Source organism: Myiozetetes cayanensis, unplaced genomic scaffold (genome assembly GCF_022539395.1).
Source record: "Myiozetetes cayanensis isolate MyiCay16 unplaced genomic scaffold, myiCay2020 scf6-25, whole genome shotgun sequence".
Taxonomy (NCBI): Eukaryota; Metazoa; Chordata; class Aves; order Passeriformes; family Tyrannidae; genus Myiozetetes; species Myiozetetes cayanensis.
In genome coordinates this window covers 6251744-6271721 of record NW_026087853.1, presented here as the reverse complement: position 1 = coordinate 6271721, position 19978 = coordinate 6251744, and the positions used below count along the sequence as shown (strand labels likewise).

The following is a 19978-nucleotide window of genomic DNA, read 5'->3' as shown; positions in this document are numbered from 1 at the left end:
TGCAGAAATAGACAACAGGTTAGCTAAGGCATACAGAGCTTTCGGTAAACTCCATAAAAGAGTCTGACAAAACAAACACCTGAAGAAAAGTACAAAGATCAGCATTTACAGAGCCACTGTACTGTCTACTCTTTTGTATGGGTCCGAATCATGGGTCATTTACCGGCACCACTTGCGTCTCTTAGAACGCTTCCATCAGCGCTGCCTCCGTACAATTCTAAACATCCACTGGACTGACTATGTGACCAACACGTCTGTCCTTGAACAGGCAGCAGTCACGAGCATTGAGGCCATGCTGCTGAGAACACAGCTGTGCTGGGCAGGGCACGTCTCCAGGATGCAGGACTGCCACCTTCCTAAGATCGTGCTCTGTGGGGAACTTGCCACTGGCTACCAAAAGAGGAGATACAAGGACTCCCTGAAACAATCCCTCAGCCTTGGCCATATTGATCACCACCATTGGTCTACCCTGGCCTCCAACTGGGAGGCATGGAGACACACCATCTATAACGCTGCTGCTGCTTTTGAGAACACACGCAGGATCACTCTCGAGGAGAAAAGACAACGCAGAAAGAATCGCGTCTTGTCGATATCACCTGGGGAGTCTTTCTGCTGTGCCTTCTGCAACCGGACTTTGTCTATTTGGCCTCTCGCATTGGCCTTTTAAGCCATCAGCGTGCTTGTAGCAAGCGTAGGTAGAGCCCTTCTCAAATATTCATTCGCGAAGCCTAGCCATGAAAAAAAAAACCATTCAAATACCAAAGGCTTCAAAATAGAAATGGTTAAACTGCAAAACTGTGGCTTTTATTTCCAAACATACAATAAATAGGTCCACCACAACTAGCCTCTAACTTCATTTTACATGGAAGGATTTTAAAATTAGTTTGTGCATATTTAAAAATTAAACTTCCCTTTGCACATAATTCCATACATAACCGAACTGCATTACACACCAGCTCATGGTCTTGGCACTGTGACACAAGCAACCAATTAGAAACAGAGCTTTGTAGCAAGGACTTGAACAAAAATTCCATTTTGAATTGTTGATAAAAAACATCTACCAACAATTTAATCTTCCTCTGCAGTATACAAAAATCTTTAGTCTGTAAATGCTGAAAAGCGAGTTGTCTTCCGTTCTGTTTCAGTAGGTGCTGCAAGGTAAGTGGATTTATTAAGTGTTCACTATTTGCTACATGATACGATTTTCATACCAAAATATCTTTACTGCATAGTAACACTCTGTATTTTTAAATGCAAAAAGAAATTAGATGCAGTCTTTTTATTTTTTCCCTCATCACTGAATTTAAAGACTTTTTTAACCACAACTCTGTTTCATCACAGTGCAGAAGGCCCTTAATATTTCAAGGATTTATTCAGTCATTTTTTAATACAAAAGTAGAGGCTGAGGAAAAGCCAGAGTAGTCTATACACAATGCACAATCTGTGTACATTCTGAAGTTGTACCTCTTCAAGAACTATTTATACACTCTTCAAACAAATCCCTTTATCCAGCAATTCAAAATACTTTAGATCAGAAGTTTTATATTAGAATCAATACAATATATGCATATAAATACATTTATACCCTTCGGTTGCTAAACAACCCAGATGGCTGCAAAGGATGTGACCTGAAGTGGTTCTCCACTGGCTTGGGATACCAAATGATATCGGCAGCTAACTGTTAACCAAGAGAGTCACAGTAAAAAATGGAGATCTTTGCACAAGGTAGGTGTGCCACAGCATCAGTTAAGACTAGAAATACCAGGTGACACCCTGGCCCCTTCAGTAGGGCCAGGATTTCAACTTCTGTGAGATGCAACATAGAGGCAACATTTTTTTCCTCTGCTGATGCCCCGTTCGTGAAAAGTCTCAGCAGAACAACAAAAAACCCCAAAAATACAAACAAACCAAAGCAAAGCTTTTACAACTGCAATTTTTCAAGACAGGTGCTGCAGCTCTCAAGAACAAAGTAGAAGTTTTATCATTAAAAAAAAAAAAAAACAAGGAGAGAAAAAAACAAACAACCCAAACCAAAAAGTAATGTGCAAGTGTGTAATTCAGAAGACGGTAGCAGGGATGGACACAGACCTCAGTTCAGGCTGAGACACGGTATCCAAACTGTCTCGTGGAAAAACAGTTCTCACTGCAAATCTCATCTTCAGCTCATGAGTGTGTTTATACATCCTTATTCACACACCTGCCACACGTGCCCCTCCTTCCCCAGCACGGGCTGGGGCCGCAGCACGACGGTTCCAAGGCCCAGGTGGCCCCGGCGCCGCATCCCCGCAGTCGGACACGGAGCTCTCCCGGACGCAGCTGCGCGGCAGGGCTGAGTCATCGGCACTGACTCAGCCACGGGTGTTCCAGGAGCACTCGGAGCAGTGAGCACTCATGTTGCAACAAGTGTTCTCAGCTTTGTTTCTTAAAGGACACAGAAATGGCTGACTCTCTGAGTATCCTCCAAAAGGTGCTAGAGGTTTTTAAGTTTTGAAGCGTTTCTTCCCACAATGCCAGGTATACAAAATGTGTATCTTTTTAAATAATATTGCACATAAAAATCATCTTAAAACATTGTAGTGAAAGCAGGGTTGGAGGACAGTGTTTTCCAAAACAGAATAAAAAGCTACCTGTACATAGTAAGTTTTAATTTAAAGAACGCCAAGATTATTCAAAATCTAAGCACATAATACTGACAGAAAAATGTTAAATTGCACAATCTACATATAAATTACATTTGTAAATACTTAAAAGTTTTTAAACATTGAATACCCTTGATTTCACAAATCAGCTAGGTCACTGTCAAAGGATCAGCTCAATGCATTAGAAGTACTTTCCCCCAGGAAAAAAAAAAAATAAAGGAAACAAAAAGATCTGCAGTCTTAGATGAAGCACTGGAAAGAGTTAAAGCATTTCAGCTCAGAGGTAGTGCTAAACACATCCAACTAGAAGTCCATTATATTTTGAACTATGATGAAATAACGTAGTAAAATGTAGAAAGACTATAAAATTTACAAAAATAAATAGTTCTGAATGCTTTAGAAAATGCAAGAGACTTTGTTGGTAAGTGTCTTGATCTGCTTTTCTGACCAAAAGAAAGCAAAGCGTGTCTCATTTTTAAAATATACCCATCTCTAGTAATGTGTCTGCAATCCACACGATCTAACTCTGCAACTTGACGGATGCCAACTTGGCATAGACTCTGATATTAAAAATAAAGTGGAGGCTTTGTAAAAGATCATCTCATATGAAATTTGCTTTGCATGTAAATTCTTCTGTCAAATTAAAAATTGCACATAAAAAAGTTTATTGAAAGAGGCATGAGGGGTGAGGAGGGTATGTGCCTATTGTTCCACATACACCCTGGAAGGAAAATGATGATTGCACAGTTCTGATAAATAAATATTTCTTTTTTTAAAAAAAAAATCTGCCACTTTTTTGGTTTTTTAGTTTTGGAATTATTTAGAAAATCCTACTACAGACAAATTGTTATTTAGTTTGTGTCTTAATGAATTCTTTACAAGTTTTCCAGTGGCTTTTATCCTGAAACCAAATGAAAGTGGCAGTTAAAAAGTATCTTTGGGTAAAACAAGTATCAGGATCCAACCAGAATTTCCATGATGTGGTCCAGCTCACTGAGATCTGTTCTACATATCTGAATGTTGCTCGCTGAAGAAGAATTACAAGATGGAAAGTTTTTCAATGGTTCTTCTGTAGCAAGAGATGGTGATCTGGGCGGCATCAGTGGAGGGCAACAGAAGTCTGAATCATACATTGAAGTGTCAATATCTTCAAAAATGTCATCTATTGCCAAATCCTTCAAGTAACTAGTTGAATTTGAAATCTCAAAGGAACCAAACACACATTCAGCTCCCTTCAAATCCTGCCTATCATCTTCTAGTTTCAGACCAGCATTCTCTGGAAACTTTGGCTGGTCATCTCCAGTAGGAACCAGACAAGTAGGCGGGCTTATATCTTCTACAAAGTCTAAATCCTTCAGAATAGATGAAATGGCAGATGACATGTCATCATCCGAAACTATCAGCAGGCTGTTTTCAATCGGGTCTTCTACAGACCGCAAGTCGCAACAGTTGGACTCTTGCTGACTAATACCTGAAGGCAACTGAAGAGAAATCGCAGATGACTCCATCCCTGTGTAGCTGTGAGAGCTAGGAGCAATGCCAGGGCAGATGTTAACTGGCTGCTGGTTACTCTCTTGTCTCATTTCCTCTTGAATTTGCCGCACGGTGTTGGCGATGAGGACAGAGCGGTGCAAGTTGGGTTCCACCAGCATTTTGTACGTCTGTAACTTGGTGAGGCACATGTTGAGCACCAACTGCCTCTTAAGTGGATATGGCAGACTTCGACTGGAGTCAAAGGCACTCGAGAGACCAGCCATGTTCTCCTCATAGTCACTCAGCTTGCGCTTTAGACCTCTCCCCAACATGAACCTGGAAGAGAGAAATTGTGAATTAACCTTGGGCAAGACTACCACCTCTTCAGACAATTCTGAAAACCCTGTATTGGTTAACTTAAGACTGATGTTACAGAACATCAAGAGACAGAATGAAATCCTACTCAATACTACTTCCATTGAAAAGATGCACTTTCCAGCCATTGTTTCACAGTAACTTTTTCTTTTTAAACAGAAAATATGGAAGAAATAGAGTAATTCTTTTTTTAAAAAGCTATATGCCTCTAAGTTCTGTGTTTAACTCCACTATGAGAATACGAATTTAATTATTTAAAAGCTTTACTAGGTGAGCTTTTTGGCTTCTTATCCATTTAAATTATATAGTGTACAAAAATTCATAAATATCTAAATGTCTATATGTGAAATAAAATAGATGCTGACACTAAGCATCATAATAACTATACAGAATATTTCACCATTTTCATTTTAACATTTGTTCTTAGGTATAGCAATTAATATTTCAAAGCTGGTTTCCAACATCCATTTTTATGTCATGAAGGTAATTTGTGATGTCTTGCTCAGTGTCTCTGAGAACTCTCCATAGAACTAATTTTTCTCCTTTTTCTTTGGTGACCAAAAGTTGTTTGACTATAGTTGAACCACCCAGCAAGACCAACAGTAGGGCCTCCCATGGGATCCTTATATCCATTCCATAGCTTACTAATTTGTGAGGAACCTGGTTGGGCCACTGAGCTCACACAGTGACAGTCAGTGCTCACGGCTGCTGGTTCACAACCTGCTACTGATTTCACACTAAGGACATTAGGGAGGAGGCTATCAAATGGCATTCAAAAGTAGCCAATTTTGGTAAACAGTTAAAAGAAAAGAAATAGAACTTAGTTGCTTTCAGTCTGCTTTGTGTGCTCTTGCATTGAAATACGGTGTGTCTAGAACACTGTGGTACAAAAAACTGTACACTCACCCCCTAAAATACAGGCAATGCAAATAAATATCTGCTCGTGTACTCTGCAATTACCATTCCAAATCTCCAGTGTTTCATTAGAACAACAACCACTATGCAATGACTTGTACAGAACACAGAAACAGTAGTATACTGTGCACAGGAAACACTGGTAAAATCTTGGTTACACACATCTTGATGTGTCCCTGAATACAGACACCTCACTGCCAAACAATTAAAAAAAAAATAATTAAGCAATCATAAATTAGACACCCAGTGGCAGATTAAGGGCAGATCCCTCATACACAATGATCCAGACCCTGCATGCTGCCGAGGGCCTCCCAACTTCCTTTTCATGTGAGCACTGGCTACTGCCAGCAACAGCTCAGCTGATGGCCGCAGCTGCCAGCTGCTAGCCTGTTGCTAGACTTTTGGGGACAAGGAGAAGGCAGCAGGATAAAGCCTCTTTTACTTTCAGGATTTCTCCAGATTTGCAGGAAGCACTGCAGGGCTCCCTGGCTGCATCCATCTGCCTCGACAAGGCTGTTGGAGAACTCGGCTCCTCTAGAGGAACAGAAAGGAAGCAAGCAGTGCCTCCTCCTCAATAAGACACAAGAGAAAACAGACAGCTGCCACAGGAGTTTAGGGTGGAGACTTCTCAACTATACCTTTTTTTTTTTTTTTTTAAGGGACATACCTGGATGAAATTCAACTTTTCCTGAGAATGTATTTCTACTTAACAGGCCTATTTTAAGTTCACTAACACTAACAATCTTGGAACAAAAACAACAACAAAACCTCACCTTTAATTACTGGTAATCTTACCAGCACTGTGATTTTTAACTTTGGAAGTCTGTTTATTTATCTGAAGTTTTCTGCTAAACTGCCACAGCACCAGCTGAATCTCTTTAAAAACCAGAAGGTGTCTGGATGTGGTGTGCTCTGTTCACCCAGGTCATCTTCCCACACTGATCACGTATCGCTCCCTCATTCCAGCACCCCATATAGAGCAGACAGAACCAGCCAGTACTAAGCACTCCATGACTAACAAAATCACAAGAATTCTGGATACAAAGTTCAGGCACCAAATATAATAACAAAATATTCCGGGGAAGCAGTGTGTGTGTCAGGCATCTCAAACTACTGACAACACTGTCAGTAACTGATAATTTTTGACACAATCTATGGAAAATCACAATTATACAGGACAAGTAAACTGTTGCTAAATACATCAACCCTCATCGTGAAGACAATCAGTGCCTGCAAATCACAGAAAACTCACAATAAAATTGTTAACTCTCCATTTTAAGTAGCATTTAAATGTTGTGCACTACCTAAAGCACGACCTCATAACATTACTATTAGATGGCTATTTATTCCCTAAGTACCACTGTTCACATACACTGCATACTAGGCTTTTAATTTTTTTTTTCCTCTCCATTAATTAAAGCAAACCAAAATTCACACTCATAAGGAATGAAATTACAACCACACAGGAAACAGTAATTCTGACATTTCATACATTCAGAATACTTGGATTTGATAATTTACTTCTTCTAATATTTTTAAAAAATATATATTTACACTTTGTTAGACACATAGTACATACTGTTCTTATCAATTTGAATTATATAATTTCTTACATCCCAAAAATGTGCTAGTATTTAAATTCTGTAAGCTAGCTTAAACAGCAAGGAAACTATTATACGCAAGGATGTATAATTTCACAAAAACAACTTAAAATTACATGTTTAACTTTTCAATTCAAACAGTAGTCTAGTTAAACTAAATACTTCATGCTCATATAGGCAGACACTCTTCTTTTCATTGCTCAAATTTCCTCCATAAAATTTGTCCCAGAGCATTCTAGAAATATGTAACAATGCTTGAGCTTGGCAGCACTCGACTAGAAAAATGAAGTGCAAGAAACATAATTTGCTCCAACTTCAAAATGTTTCTACTTAACATACTCTCCACTCTCTAGATGTCAAAGATGGTTTTTTTAAAATACACAAACATAACACTACCTTATGTATAAAATTTCTCCTGTTTAACATGATTTTCCCCTAATTGCAAGGATCCCTAACTCTTCCTCCAGGAGCTAGATGACTTCAGAGGCTGCACAAAAATTTGGAAAAGGCTAATTAAAAACAAAGTACCACTGGTACAGTGGATTTAAAAATGACTAGTGCCATCGTTGCTACAGGAGACATTAAATTTCAGTTCTTGTCAAACACACTCAGCTGCTGACCTACAAAAGACACAAAGCCCCTTTGTTACCAGCTAATCTACATTTTATCAGGCCTTTTGCTTTACTTTCTAACACAAGAATTTCTGACAGGGTCAGATCCTTAACAAACTACTCTGTATTTTTTAAGTAGCTTGTACTTTCGTAGCTCTGGGTAGACATCATACCCTGAACCCAAAATTCACGCTCTCAAACGCTCTCTTTGACAGCACTACTTTGCAACAGAAGATGCTGATCACATTATTTAGTTATGCAATGCTCACCCCACTTCAATTTTGGGGAGTAAGGAGAGAAAAACACACACAACCCCACACTGCCATGCCCAGGGCACGAGTGGCTGCTGCACAGTGTCAGCCCCTCCCTCAGCTGACACACCAGCACAGCCAGTTCAGAGGAGCACAATCTGGGCACACCAAAGTACAAAGAGTCTCTAGAAACTGCACTCTTCCTTACTCCAGCCCAATTCCAGGAACCTACTCCGATCTCAAAAAAAAAACCCCAAAAAAAAAAAAATCAAGTAACAGAATTTTGGAATGTGCCAATCTGATAACTCTATAATTTGTAAGTAAATAAACTGAACAAAAATTAAAAGTTTATGCTAACTTCAAATGTGAGGTCTGTACATTGCTGTTCAATTATAAAAGCAGCAAGCTGCAAGTCACCCTTTTCTTGGAGCCTGAAAACGTTCCACAACAAAATTTTCTTTTGAGTTCAGATGATCTATTTTAGAATCTTTTGTTGTGAAAAAAAAAAAAACACAAAACAAAACAGGAACAATGAGAAACAACACATCTCAGAAACTTTTTTTCTGGCATTTTTTCATCTTCTCTCATTATAGTAATGCAAACGGAGCCACAGGCCATTTATGGAAGAACGCTTTTTTAATTAAAATTATCTTGCACATACAGAGACAAGGAAGCAGAGTGAACTCAATATTTTAGGAGTACCAAACTCTCTATCCACATCACTGAACTACAGTGGAGTCTGTACGTAGAAATTCTGCCCCTGACAGTATATTCCTCAGTTTCTTCCAGTCCTCCATGGAGGACATTCCATAGAAACTCCTCCCTGCTAAGATGGGAAGAAGCATCCATGCACTGTAATCCTACACCACACCAGGGTTTGAAAAAACTTGGGAGGGAAGAGACACGTCCCTGGTTGGCAAATCCATGCAGAACACCAAACAAACAGGCCTGGCCAGGGCGCAGTTTCTCAGAAGAAACATTCCAGGCTACCAAGAAAAATTCACATTGCGACCTGCCGTGGACAATACAGGGCTCGTGCCACCATTTCAGCTCCATCTGTCACAGGGTCTGATAGTGCAAGCGCAGCTGCCACTGGCACATGGTTGGGAAGTACAGCTGGAAACAGTCTCAAGGAATAATGGAACGTGAAAACCTTCAATTACTCCTATCTGAGCAAAGTACTACTTAAAAACTTTTTTGGAAGATGAGGAAGAACTAAACAGCAAGTTAAGCAATGTTTAGAACTCAGAACCTCACAGAGCTTAAATTTTCAGCAGAGAAAAGCTTCAAAAATAATGAGTATATCAAATATTACTGCCATGGTTAGTATTGTGTGAACATGAACTTTTCATGCATGAAACAAGCACTGCAGTCAGCTACACAGAAGTTATTAATTTACCATTAAATAATATGTTTAAATAGCAAGATCTTCAATAAAATACCTGGCTTTCACAATACAGATAAAAATAATTTAATTGATAGTGGTCCCTTTTGGTTTTTCTTTATGAAACATTAAAATCAAACTTGCTTGACCCTTTCCATGCAGCCACACTGTTGCATTTTTCAGCCCAAGACTGTCTCAAAGTGAAATATTACTACTTCTTGTGGGACAGAAATACCAGCTCTGCAGAGATGTAAGCACGTCGTGAGTGAAAGCTGCCTGTCCAGTTTTCAGTAATGCAACTTAGGTATTAAAATCAAAATTAGAGACTCCTTGCTGTTGTAATTTGGGCAATTCCCTTTCAAAGTCTCCTTTGTCTCATAACTGTAGAAGTCATGTAACAGTAAAGACAGACAGAAGTCTCTCTGGATTGTAGACTAAGTGTTAGTGGCTGACCAAGGCTGGCTGATAACCTGACATCCTGCTCTCCCCTCTCTTCCACAGACACATCTCACAAGCACACATCTATCGGCAGGAAGTGCAAAGGAAGACAAACATCCCAACAGTTACGGTTACTTCCCAAAATTATTTGATGTATACTGCATACTGTTTTTAATGATAACCCTTCCTCTACCTGACACACATTTTAGCTTTGGCTGCGCAACTTCATGAATAATTTTAATTAAGTGGCGGACTGGCTATTGACTCATATGCCATATTTATCCACGTATATCCACGAATACCCAGCTGCACAAGAAAATGGGAAGGCTGAAGGTACAGTGAACAGACAGAGCACAAATCCCTTCCTCCCATCCGGACTTAGCACTGATCACTTGAACATGACTTACATAACACAGTAAGCTGTCAGACCACACAGAACAGAGCATCTGATCTGGTGTCCTCAGCAAGTGCTGGAGGTCCCCACAACATCACATCTTGGCTGCTAGCAAAAATTCAGAGCAAGTGAGGGAAGGAGGACTTAAACACTTCAGAAAACACCCAAAGTAAAAACTAATTTGGACTTGAAGATACTTTCAAATATATGAGAACGTATTCAAGTCCACTGCTTCCCCACCCCCCTCAGCCCTGCCCCAGTTTAGCCAGGATGAGTAACTGCTGGAGAAGGCACAAGTGACTAAAAGTGTGTATACAGGGAGGAGTGCAGTCCTACCAGCTTACTCCCATAACTAAACTCCTATGCAACAACTTCTTCACAGGAGTGAGAAATTACCAGAAAATAGCTGCTCAAAGAGAGAAGAATTAATGTCAACTTCTTGATAAAAAATCCTGACCTATAATACACCCATGTCTGTTACCAGTAAAGCAACTGGAACACAGAACCAAGATATGCTACTGTTCAGACTTAAGAAATCCCAACAAAAACAACAAACAAACCCAAAACCAAACAAACACACACCAACCACGAAAACAAAACAGAAAAAACCCCACACCTAAGGATTTTCCCCGCATTTTCAAAATAAGCTTAGGCTGAATAACATTCATTAAGTATAGGAAAGGAATGAGAGGAAGACTGAGTCTAGCTCAGAATTAATCTGGAATTCATAACCTTCCCAGTGTCACTCACTATTTGTGGAAGTAGAGAATAAACCCGTATCATACACAAATATTTTAGGAGCTGAAATGAGGCTTATGAAACACTCAGGAGTAAGTTTTACCTTGATTTCAAAGTTAGTTTGAGACCCCCAATCTGTTTGAAACCACACAATCCGTTTGTTATGTCTAATGGGATGTGGAAAATTCCTGCACTTAAGGACATCTTCCTAAATTCCTTACTCCCATTTTATTACACAAAGCACTGGTAAGAGCTTTGTTTTACGAACTGTGGCAACTAAGCTTCAGAATATAGAAGTTTCCTCTGGAGAAGGACCTTCGTCTGTTAGGATGTGCACCTTCCACAGCTTAAACAAGTGAATCCACTTGTTTGCAACAGTAGATGAACCATACTCTCAGCAGCTGATACCTAACACTGGAGGCTGAGAGAGAGCTGCCGAGGGAGTACCAGCACTGGGTAGAGAAACTTCCATCCTTAAAAGAAAACAAACTAAATCACTGTCACTTTTCTCTGTCACTTGAGTATCTAGTTCCACATTTACCAATAAAGCTCACAGGTGTACATTTTAATGAGAGCGTGTTTAGCAGACTTTTTTTTCCAGGGACTTTGGGTGGTTTTCTTTTTAGTGGAAGAAGAGCCTGGGATCATTTAAACTAAGGAGCAATAGTAGTTGGCAAAAGCTAATACATGATCAAGACTTACTAAACCTGGAATCTCTCATAGTAAAGCTAAACTGTAATTAAGTGAGAACATAAAGGAATCACAGAGGAAGCAACGAGAATCGAACCACCACTGTTCCACCACAGCATCTCACTGGACAGGCAAATGATCATTAGAACTGCAAGTGTGATGACATACCTCTTCACAGCCTGTTCTAGTCAACTGAACAGTTCTCAATCTGTTCTCTTTACAGCATCTCTTTACTTCAAATACAGAGATACTGGATGCATTCACCTGCATAACACTGGCATATATTTTAGGGTTACAGTGATCTAAAAGATTCACTAATAAAGGAAGTTATATCTTATTAACTATAAAAATTGGCATGGCCACACACCACCAGAAAAAATGGACCATTAATAGTAAAAGCAATCAAGAAAAAAAGGCTCTTTTCCTGATAGAGGACTATGCATTTCCTCTAGTTGTTTGTATGGAATATTTAGGTACATAATTTTCAGACATCACTTTGAACTTTCTCTCATAGCACACAACTTCAACATCCAAAGTGCTGCCTTCTCTAAAGACACGACTGCAACACTCAATTTTAGCAGCTGAACAGTGGATCTCACTGAGAGATTGAGGCCTTAGTTAACAAATTTCCAAGAAAAATGTGATCTTATGGCAGTATGCTTTGCTGAATTACAATAATTCCTCATTACAATGGAAAAAGAAAAAAGCAATAATGCAAATTCAGAACACTCAAACCAGAGAGCTTATATGATTCACTAAGTCTGAGCACTTCACTTTACATTCTATACCCTGTTTTTAAAATATATTTTTCAGTTTACCATTCTAACCCACAAATAACATCTGCAGCCGATTATCAGAACATGGCCTGTGCACATAAGATACAATTTCATAAAAACATACAAGTAGTTACCCTCAGAAGACGGAAAGGAGTCCAGGCAGGAAGATTCTGGATTTTGCATAAAGCGTGGTCATCCAAGAGTCTTGAACTACCCAAGAGGCCAAGCCATCCACCGAGGTAGGATGATGTGACTTAAGAGGAAAAACAAAAAAAAAACCAGAGTGTTTCAGTACTGTGTGGTGGTTTTATTTTTTTTAACCAGAAGCATTGAGCACACAATTCAATACAACTTTTTAAATGATTTGTGCTAAATCCTATTAAAACAGATAAGCATGAGTAAGAAAATCTGAAGTTCATGAATACACTGGAATAAGAGGAACCTAACAGTTTCACCTATTCATGAACATATGAAATGTGGGAACTATCTTTCATAAATGAGTACTACAGAATGCTGATCCTCTAAGTGTTAGGTTTTAGGATAAAATCTTGCACTGATACTTCTTCAGGTTACTGAACACCAATTTACATTTGCAATCATCTCCAAACTCAGATAATCAGGAGACAGTACCATGCACTGTGAAGAACTGCATTGCAGAATTATCCCCTAACACTTACAGGCTGCAAAAGCAGTTAGATTTTTATTAAATTCCCTAACTCTCCTCATTTTCAGCATAAACAAAAACAGTATGAGAAGACGGCTGGCAAGGTATCCTATGATTGCATCTAATATTCAGTGTGGCATCATTTCCATCAAAACCCTGATAAAGCAACATCTGCAGTTTGGCTGGAGACCACATGGATTAAATCATGGATTAGCTCAAGGCATTGGAAACTCTGGGAAACGTGAAAAGGCTGAAGTGACAGCAAACTATGGACTACGCTAGGCGATGTGGAGGGAATCGCATGATCCATGCTCTTGGGGTTTCAACTTCACCTGAAGAATTAAACAGTTATTAATTCCAAGAATTAAAGCCCTTAAACAGGCTAACAGTGGAGAGCCAGGATTGGACCTAACATGCCTGTTTGTGCACAACACACACACAGACACCTGACCCCAACTACAGCAAACCACTTCACAAAACGTACCACAAGAGCAAGGATCAGTACTATCCGGGTCAACACAGTCCTTCACGATCGAAAATCAAGAGTTCATACATTATTTTACAAATCTGAAAATAATACATAGTGAAAGGCAGTCTTACATTGAGACAGATGGGCAAGTAAATGCCTACAGTTCATCTTACATAGCAACTCATAGCCTGATGCTACCAAAGGGCTCCTCCGCTTACAGAACCTCGGAACTGTAAAGATGCAGTAAAACAGCAGTAAAAGGCCGGTGACCTAAGAAAGCCAAATCTAACCCACAGCAACAAACACATTAACATCTCCCTCCTCCTCCTCCTCCTCCAAGCTGACTGCTTTCCCATTATAAAGAAATCCACGCTATTTGTACATTAAAAAAGCCCCAAACAAAGAGACAAATGAAGATTCATAACCTATTTGCTCTGAAACAGCAGGACATCAGAAGGTCACTATTGAGGTTCATTAAAGTGCACTTGTTAGGTCACAAGGAGAGGTGTGCAGTCACTGCATTTTCTATACACTGAATATAAAAGAACATGTTTTAGAATGTGAAGTCATTTAGCATTAAAGAATCCTTAAAAAGCTAATAAGCAAATTAAAATGTTGAAAAGTTTTAGACTTTAGCACCTTAGCTAAAAAGAAAAAAAAAAGTGGGAAACAGTACTGTTTCTTGCATTTTTAGAAGGCCAATCTTTTGCTAGAAGGAGCTGAACTCAAGAAGTTATCAAATTTAATACCTTTACTATATATTTAAAGGACTCCTGCAACAGTAACTGTTGAGGTTATGACTTCTTCCTTCCCTGCATGATTTCACACAGGGATGAGTGTCAGGAAGAAGTACAGAGGTAAGGTTATTAGGTTTAGTTTTTCCAATCTGTTAGGCAAAAAAGAACAACTATAGAAGACACACAGTAGCTGTAAATAACTACGAATTATATCTCTAGTAGATTAATTTTTTCCCCCTGTCTTCCCCTCCTAGTACCTGTTTAGGGGTCACTTTAGAATTTTGAAATTATACCATTCATTTCAATGTTAATGGTATTTTTCACATTAACACTGATGCCTGAACTACAGAATTTTAGTCACATCAAAAACAAAGCAGAAAACTACTGCACAAGGCTCCTACCTATGTTTTTGGAAACTAGCTGTTCCAACATAGTTTGAAAAATTCCAGGCCTAACTAAGGCAGAAACTATTAACTGCATCTATTAGCGAGATTAATCTACAAAACGTATAAAGGAGACCAAGCTTATTTTCCCTTCCCCCCCCCCCAAGTCCTATCCACCTGCTCGCAGCCCGGACTGACACACGTTTTACTGAGCCAAACAAAACCCTGCTATTGGAAAACGTAACCGCAGCACACACGCAAGTCACAACTACCGAGCGGCAGCGATCGGGGGTGCCGGGATGGACACGCCGGGGATCCAGAGGAAAGCCCTTTCCTGCCGCCCTCCCGCGCGCTCCTGCCACCATTTGGCCTTTGTGGAAGGAGCGTCGGTGCTTCCTGCGGCCGCCCGTCCTCCCCCCGCTCCCCGCCCCTCCCGCGGCCGTGGGCAGCGGTAACCAGAGACAACCTTGGGCTTCCCGAGCTGCGAAAAGTTACACTCCTCCCCCTTCCTCCTCCCGGCCCGCACAGACCCCGGCCGGGCTAATTATAACTGCGCGAACAACTTCCACCGCCGGCCGCGCTCGGAGCGCTCCCCCCGCGCCCGGCGCGGCTCCCCCGGGGCCGCAGTGCCCGCACCGCCGTCCCGCCGTGCCCTCCGCTCCCGGCCCGCCTCCCCGGGGCCCCACACCCTTCCACCTGTCCCTTCCTGTCCCCCTGCTGTCCCTCCGTGCCCTGACCCCCTCCCTGCCAGGGCCCCCCCGCCCCGTCGGGGCTCCCGCCTCGGCCGCCCGCTCGTCCCCACGCTGCCCTCCCCCTGCCTCCTGCCCGCAGCCCCGCGCCCTCCCGCCCCGGCCGTGCCCGGTGCCCTACCCGGCAGCGGAGGAACCCCCGTCCGTTCGCAGCCGGCCGGGCTCCCTCCCTTCGGCGGGGCTGGGACTCGGCGCGGGAGGAGGCGGAGGCAGCGCCACCCCCGCCGGGCCCCGGCAGCCTCCGCTCCGCCCTTCCCTCCGCCCGCGGCGCTGAGGGACGGGGGGGAGCGCTGCGTGCGCCGCGCCCGCCAGCTGGCCGCGCTCCCATTGGCCGGCGGCCCGTTCAACCTGCCCGGCAACCATTTTCTGACTGGACGGCGAGCCGCGAGGGGTGGGGCTACGGCTGGGCCCGCTGCACCGCCCAATGAGAGCGCGGGGAACGCCGCGGAGGGCGGGGCCGAGCGCCCGGTTCGGCCAATGGGGAGCCGGGCGCCGCCGAGTCCCGCGGCCCCGGCGCGGCGCTCCGGGGGCGGCCCCGCCCGCGCCGGCGGGGGCGACGGGGCCGGGCCGGGCCGGGCCGTGCGCGGAACCGCAGCGTGGGCTGGAAAGCACCCGGGGGCTCCGGTCAGCCCGGACACAAGCGCACAACCACCCCGTCTTTCTTTTTTCTTAAAATTATTTCTTTTGTGTGTGTGTACTCGCAGCTCGTCTGTGACCGAAATTGCCAAAATTTCAGCAAAAGGCACGCCCCAGGGCCTCCGTAAGAGCAGCGTTCCTACAACTCACGGTGCCAGGGCTGTTGGGAAACGAGGTGCGCACCAGCCCTAGTGCTACGTCAAACATTGCACAATTCTCCCATGAATATTCACTCGATTTTTTTTTTTTTTTCCCCCTTCAAAGATGGGGTGGTTTTGGCCATGCTCAAACCTCGTATTTGCTTTCCCCGGGCATTTGCGTAATCAAGTTACACTGGCACAAGCGTTTGTACAAACCGGATTTCAAAATCTGACGTTGAAGTATTTGTAAAGATTGATTTTGAGCCTTTTGTCGAACCCTGCCATGGGTTGGTTGCCTGATGCATCCCCAAGAAGCTGCATCAGCTCTCTGAGAGATGGGTTTAGATCAATCTGCAGGACAGTAAAAACAAACACATTTATACAGACACCTTCCTACACTGAAGGGGAGCACAGACCAAATGCACACAAAGATTCTAGGTCGGTCTAATAAATGCTACAGAAACACTTGCAGTGGTTTGGTGGAGATAGACTACAACTTTGGTGAAAGATAAGCTGCTTTTTGTGATTATTCAGCTAAAAAGACCCTACTTTTTTTTTTTTTTAAAAGCCTCAGGTCCAGCATATTTTAACCCTTATGTCTCCTGACAGGCACTTGTGACAGGGTAGGAGAGTGCAGGGCCCAATCTGAAGGGCAGCGAGGCACAGAAAGCCGGAGCTGACCCCGTAGTCCCTCACTGGGGGTGAGGGGACCCTCTCTCCAGGCCACCTCTCTCCTGCAGTGCAGTGCCACCGATTCCCGGGCCACAGCTGTGCTCTGACCTCGCTGCCAGGGGTCATGGAGCACAGAAGGAGAGCGAGTGCTGCTGCAAGAGGCATTAATGAATCCTTTTTGACACGCTGCCAGGGCTGTGTCGGAGGGGAGGATGCCTCCCCAAATGGCTGAGGGGTGATACCCCTACCCCCACGGTCCATCTGCTGCACCAAGACCAGTGTCAGCACTGAGGGGGAGGAACGGACCAAAAATCCCCCCCTGTATCCCTTCCCTTCCTGACACACACTGTGGCTTAAGTGGAAGAGTAACTCAGAGATGTTCAGGATTCTTCTGTCTGCTCAAGTCAGCTAGGGACAAGCAGGAGTATTGCACCAGGACCGACCCCTGCCATATGCTAGGGATTATCTCCAAGGAATAGACAACAGATAGGCATACAAAGGTAGCTGATGCAGAAGGGACAGATCTGGGATCCTTATGTCTAATGCAGCATATAAAGGGGTAGCTGAACCAGCAGCATCACCAAAGTGTCCTCATAACTTGAGTAAAGATTAGGTTTTGTAGACTTGAGCCCCACTGGGGCAGCTTCACAGCACTAGCACAGTCCTGGACAATTCCTCCCCTTCTACAGCTCCAGAGAGCAATGCAATGCCTGAGCCTCTGGTGCAATCATTCTCCTCCTGTCCAGCAGACCCCCCAGAAAAGACACCAACACCCTGCTCTGCCCACTCTTTCTTAAGTGATTGCCCTAATGTGGTCAGCTGTTCTGTCCCCCATTTTTGTTCTGTGCAACAGAAAAGGGTGCACGTGCCTTCTACAGCAGGTGCTTCTAGAAAGGGCAGTTGTGTTTCAAACATGCTCTGACAAGAGCTACGAGAAAAATGAACGTGGAGTTGTTTGAATACACACATCAGAACTTTGGATTTATGGCTTAACGTTTGGAGAATTAAATAAAAATTACACAAAATACGCTGATTATTTGCAAAGGGTTTTGTCTTTTTTTTTTTTTTTTTTTTTTCTTGTGTCAACAGTGGGATTCATGTAAGGGAACTGGAAACTAGTTCATCTTGGTGACATGTTCCATGCAACTTGCACCTTACACTAGAGGAGGCATGCTTGTCTCTCAAGGTGAAGAATTCAGAGGGCTGAGCTCCTGTATAGTCTTCCTCAACAAAAAATTCCTTTAAAAGGCCCTTACTTTCTCATAGGATGTCATGTTTTAGGAGTCTGGTGCTCTCCCATTTTGACTTAAGCTAAGCTCGAGTCAAACAGAGGACTAATATGATTTTTTAATGATTTAAACGTGGCCTTTCAGTATGACTATACTCACTGCAGCAGGCCTGGATACCATTCTCATGAGCAGCACTTTTGCTTTTGCAGCAGATTTCACATGAACCAGGAAAAAACCCAACCCCCAAAGCAATCAAGGTCTCTATATAACTCATCTGAAAGGATCACTGGAGGTCTGCTACTTCTCCTTACCCTCGTACCAGGCATTTATTCAAAACATGGTTCCAGGAACTAATGAAGACTGCTTTCCTATGGATTTATGCCTGTGATTAATTACCTCTGAACCTAAGGTACAAGCTCTAATTGAAGCTGGTCTCATGCCTGGAAACTTATGTCTTTCCCTTATCTGGATTACTGGATATCAGTACAGAACGCGGTTTTCTTCTGATCTCTCATCTCCACGCTTAGAAAAATTCTAAAAATGTAGTGGCTGTGAGATCTGCCAGATTTGGTTGAAATTAATTAGGTATTCTAAAGCTGAATGGCAGAATGATCCCATATGCCATGTTTCCATAGGGAAGTGAGAAAGGCAGAGCATACTGCACTAAAGCCTGGTTAGTTTTACCACCTTTTTTTGGTGGTAAAGCCTCTGTGAACAAACTAATCCTGCACTTAACTCATGCTTTTTTTAAAAAAGAGCCATGACTCAGGATGGTTATTAAAACAACACCACCAGAACCTTACTGAATATTTCTCAAGAGTAGTAAATCAGCCATTATTCTGTCAAAAGAATCACATTTTACAAGAAAAAGCACTTTCTCCCTATACCTTTCAAACAGAGACACAAAAGCAAACCACATTACTGAGCTTCAATTAAAACAAAAAAAATTCAACTTATTTATCTTAAACTTGACACAAAACAATCCCAACACCCAGTTCTTTCCATATCTAGCCTTTCCCTCAGTAATGATCTCAAATACAGAAAAGTGAGTTTGTTACAAGTACTGTTTTTTTCCCCTCTAAGTATTAAACTCTTCTGGCTTTTGTTTGAAGGTTTAACATTTTTTTAGAACCAGACCTGTTCTTCCCTTTAGAAGTCCTGTTTTGGAAGCTTGCACAATCCCAGTTTGAAGTTGCATTACGCTTTCTTGATCTCCTCTTCAAAACTTGTCTGTAATTGGCACATGAAAAATATTATATACTGTTCCTTTGTTGCAGCATTTTACTGTTGCAGTACATACTTGCACTTTCCGCATGCTCCTAAGGGACTTTCAAATGCGACAGACATGTGGATACAATTTCTTTTTAATTCTGTTTTTGAAAGAAGTCACATATTCACCTGTATCTTCAATTACGCTTCCCTAAGAAGATGACAGTTGAAATTACTCAAATGTTTTCCCTGCAACGCAAAGCTGCCTCTAGCTTTAGGTTTTCCTGTTGACATGTTGGTCATGCATGAACATACCACAATAATTCTTCAGGTCATAAAACACTCATTTTGGGGGAATCTTGGTTAAGCAAAGAAGTAATTGTTTTTTTAAACAAGAGCTGCCATATAAACTTATGAAAATTATGTCAGATAATGAAATTTTAGTATTTTTCACTGGATTTTTTTAAAACGAGGCACTACAAACATCTAAAGTAAGTCTCTTTGCTGACAACTTAAATTATTCAATGGGATTTCATCTCTTCACAGAACTTCCTTGAAGAAAATAGGAAAATTTACCTTAACTGTCAACTTTGCAAGAGACAGCAAAAGGAGTTCAGACAATCTTTGCAAAACCTTGTAGTTGAACAAGTCAGATTGACAAAAATATGTATGTTACAGAGATGTTTATTTCATTTCTTTGAAACTTGGTGGCTTTGTACTTTTAGTATTAGTCACAGAGTGTGAAATCACACTCATTTAAGAGTTGATGAGCAAACAAAATTTGTCATCATGTCATGTTTTTTTT

At 42.0% G+C, this 19978-nt stretch overlaps 1 protein-coding gene across 8 annotated transcripts; it reads right to left on the bottom strand.

The window, feature by feature from the left end:
* Positions 1 to 782: 782 nt before the first annotated feature.
* On the bottom strand, positions 783 to 15550 carry LOC126650580 (SERTA domain-containing protein 2-like). 8 transcript variants are annotated; one of them, XM_050335548.1, is made up of 4 exons: positions 15409 to 15550; positions 13550 to 13648; positions 12410 to 12538; positions 783 to 4448 (listed from the first exon to the last, which is right to left on the bottom strand). In XM_050335548.1, the coding sequence occupies exons 3-4, from the start codon at positions 12466 to 12468 to the stop codon at positions 3593 to 3595; spliced, it is 915 nt and encodes a 304-aa protein (XP_050191505.1). In that variant the 5' UTR covers positions 12469 to 12538; positions 13550 to 13648; positions 15409 to 15550; the 3' UTR covers positions 783 to 3592. The 8 variants fall into 8 exon arrangements, with proteins under 8 accessions (XP_050191505.1, XP_050191501.1, XP_050191504.1 ...); XM_050335544.1 differs by lacking the exon at positions 15409 to 15550 and adding an exon at positions 13844 to 14913; XM_050335547.1 differs by lacking the exon at positions 13550 to 13648.
* Between the last annotated feature and the right edge of the window lie 4428 nt (positions 15551 to 19978).